Consider the following 3,695-nt stretch of genomic DNA (forward strand, 5'->3'; position numbering starts at 1 on the left):
TCACCCGCAGGACCCTGGGAAGAAGAGCTTTCCATAGCCTTTGTGAGGCAAGGCCAGGGCCCGGGACGGTTCCAAATGTGTCCCCGTGTTTCTGTACTGTTGTTTTCTATTTCTATAGTCTACAAAATTATCATTGATGAAGACTGGATTTTTAAGGGTCAACCTAAAATGATTACTGGCACAGCAAATAAAAGATTTCTTGTTATACAGATTATGAAAAACCCTGTGTATCTAGGTGATAAGGAATTTGACCTCCTCTTTTTTTTTTTTTTAAACAAGCATTTAGTTTATTTTTAGGTAAAGAAAAACAGACTTTTCCAAGGGACATGTGAACTGAAGGTCAGGAGGAAGCAGGCGGCGGCTCCTCACAGCTCTTGCTCCGACCCCCAGGTGCCATGAGGGGGGGGGGGTCTCATGGAAGGAGAAGGCCCATCAGCAGGACCTCCTCTGCAGCCACAGGTGGGGCAGGGTTTCCTCCACAGGTGGGGTGGGTGAGGCAGCAGCTCTCCCTTGGTCACTGGATTGGTTCGAGTGTGTGATTCCATTCGTAGTGGATTGGCATGATTAACGCTTGGGGGCGGGGGATTAAGTTAAGGACGAACATAAGGAGCCGAGTAGCTTATTCGGTTGGATTCTGAACCACAATCAGGAAATAGTCTTTATCTGGTGCAACCATAATTTCATTTTTCTTGGAACGAATTCGAAGAAAGGTGAGGTCATTCTGGGGGTCGATTTCTCGCACAGTGCTCCTGGCCTTCAAGATGAAGTTGTGCATGAGGTTGGCGTACTGTGCTGTGGTGGGATTATCCATGGTGCTTTTGATGGGAATGCCTTCCGTGTTCACCACGATGATCCCCTGCACACCCTTCTGGCTCTGCAGTCGCTTCAGGGTTTCTTCCACCTCTGCCATCTCGAAGCGAGCCTGCAGCTCCGCGTCGCCAGCACTTGGCCAGGCTCAGGGCCGTTCTCTTGACCTCCTCTTAAGAGAGGGCTGGCCTTAGTCAGAGCTCCTACAACTCATCACCATCAAGTGCATTCTGACTCACAGCGACCCTAGAGGACAGGGTAGAACTGCCCGCGGGGTGTCACAGGCTGTCCCTCTTTACAGGAGAAAACCAAAACAGACAGCTGACCTTTCAAACTGCTGGGCATGCGGCTAGCAGTCCAAATGTAGCCCACTACACCACCAGGGCGCCCAGCTCCGGGAAAGTGACTTCTGAATCTTTGGAATTGAGTCATTAGAGTGTTTGTGTCATTCAGGGTGAGCCCCTCAAACCACACCTGATCATTTGTGCCAACCAGGTCATTCTTAGCGGACCCTTAGACCGTTTATGTTAACGAGATGATTCAGAGTGGGGTCTGGTCAGGTCCGAATGTCTGCCCTGTGATTATAGGATTATAGCTTTGAACTATGTGATCTCAACCCAACATCTGGGGAGGGCAGGGGGCTGATTTCCGAGTCCAACCAGGTGGACGATGATTCATCCATCCATTCATCATGTCTGTATGATAAAATTCCAGCAGAAACTCCAGACATCAAAGCTCAAATGAACTGCCTTGATGAGCAGTATTCAGTCCTGCCACACATCAGTCCTGCGAGAGTTATGCAGCTATGAGGACTCAGAAGCTACCTGTATTGATCCCACCTGAATTTCACCAGGGAGCCCTGGTGGTGTGCGTAACTCATTGGGCTGCAAACCACAAGGTCAGCAGTTTAAAACTACCAGCCACTCCTTGGGAGAATGATGGGGCTTTCTGCACCTGTAAGGAGTTATTCTCTGCTTGCTCTGCTTTCAGTCAAGATCCACTGACATCAGCAATACCAGAGTGAGTTCTACTTGTGTTTTATTAATTATATCAACGTATTCGACTATGTAGACCATAACAAACTATGAATAGCCTTGAGAATTATGGAAATTCCAAAACACTTCGTTTTGTTCACGCAGAGTCTGTGCATGAATCAAGTGGCGGTTGTCCAAACAGAACCAAAGAATACTGCATGGTTTAAAATCAGTAAAGGTGTGCGACAGGATGGTATCCGTTCACCATACTTATTCGATCTATCTACTGAGTAAATCATCAGAAAAGCCTGGATTACGTGAAGAAGAATGTGGCAGCAGGATTAGAGGAAGGCTTATTAACAACCTGCGATATGCAGACGACACACCTTGCCTGCTGGCAGTGAGGAGGACTTGAAGTACTTGCTAATGACGATCAAGGACTGCAGAATGCATTACAACTCAATGCAAAGAAGACCAGACTCCTCACAACCGGACCAAGAGGTAACATCATGATAAATGGAGAAAAAGTTGAAGTTATCAATGATTGTGCCGTGCTTGTATCGATAATCAATGCTCATGGAAGCAGCAGTCAAGAGATGAAAAGATAAGTTGCATTAGCTAAATCTACTGCACAAGACCTCGTCAGAGTATTGAAGAGCAAGAATGTGTCTTTGAGGTCTAAGGTGCACCTGACCCGAGCCACGGTTGGACCTTGAATAAGGAAGACAGACGAACGGATGCATTTGCACTGTGGTGCTGCCAAGACGATTGAAAGTGCCGTGGACTGCTGAAAGGCAACCCGATCTGTCTTGAATGAAGTGTGGCCAGAGACAAGGATGGCAAGACTTTGCCCTACATACTTTGGACATGTTGTCAGGAGAGACCAATCCCTGGAGAAGGATGAGGCGGTTGGTAACATAGAGGAGCAGCAACAAAAGGAAGGCCTCCAGGAGACGAACTGACAGAGCGGTGGCACCGATGGGCTCAGGCATCGGAACAATTATGAGGATGGCCCGGGCAGTGCTTCGTTCTGTTGTGCATAAGGTGACTGAGGGTTGGAACCGACTCACTGGCACCCAACAACAACAAGGGGCTGTGGTCTTGGGACTCCTCGGGGACAGTTCTCTCCTCTGCTGATAGAGATGCTGTGAGCCAGAATTGACCTGGTGGCAGTGAGCTGTTTGAGGTGTACTGGAGGCATCTCTTCCTTTAGCAAACCCTAAGCTGCATCGCTTTATAACAGAACTGTCATCCTAAGTGTAGCACTGCCAGCCATTCCAGTGAATCACCAAAGCAGAGGGCGACCCTGGGGATGTTCAACTTGGTAGCCGGCTGGTTTGAAGTACAGGTGGCTCCGGGGGTCCCCACACTTGTTGGCAGCAGAAGGACACACCGACAGACTGTGCAGTTTGGCCTAACGCGTTCCAGTAGTCAAAGCCACATAAGGCTGCAGGTTTAAGACAAGGTCGCATAGCCAGCATGGACAGTACTACTCTGAATGCACTGCATTCAGTGGTACCGCAATTGCTGACTTTCATCTTCCCGTGCATCGGCTCCCTCCTCCAGCCTGTGTGCACCTATTGAAGGAGTGAGTGTGTGTACTGTGGGGCCCTGATGGAGCGGTGTGTTCACCATTGAGCTGTAAACTGCAAGGCCCGTGATTCAAACCCTGCAGCCACTCCATGGGAGAAAAATGAAGCTGTTTGCTCCTGTCAAGATTGACAGTTTCAGAAACCCTGTGGAGCAGTTCTATTCGGCCCCATGAAACGATGAGTTGGAATCCACTCAAGGGTTGTTGGGGTGTGGGCTGAAGAAGAGATAGCCCTGCCATGGTCCTGTCCCATCCTGCCCTGCTCCACTCCCTTCAATGATATCTGCTGTCAAAGAGCTTCGTCAATGACCATTTCTAGGACT

At 49.0% G+C, this 3,695-nt stretch overlaps 1 protein-coding gene across 1 annotated transcript; it reads right to left on the bottom strand.

Moving 5' to 3' along the window:
* Positions 1 to 258: 258 nt before the first annotated feature.
* LOC142437195 (dynein light chain roadblock-type 1) lies at positions 259 to 933 on the bottom strand. Its single transcript, XM_075540465.1, has one exon. The coding sequence runs from the start codon at positions 908 to 910 to the stop codon at positions 620 to 622; it is 291 nt and encodes a 96-aa protein (XP_075396580.1). The 5' UTR covers positions 911 to 933; the 3' UTR covers positions 259 to 619.
* Positions 934 to 3,695: the final 2,762 nt, after the last annotated feature.

Source organism: Tenrec ecaudatus, chromosome 1, assembly GCF_050624435.1.
Source record: "Tenrec ecaudatus isolate mTenEca1 chromosome 1, mTenEca1.hap1, whole genome shotgun sequence".
Taxonomy (NCBI): domain Eukaryota; kingdom Metazoa; phylum Chordata; class Mammalia; order Afrosoricida; family Tenrecidae; genus Tenrec; species Tenrec ecaudatus.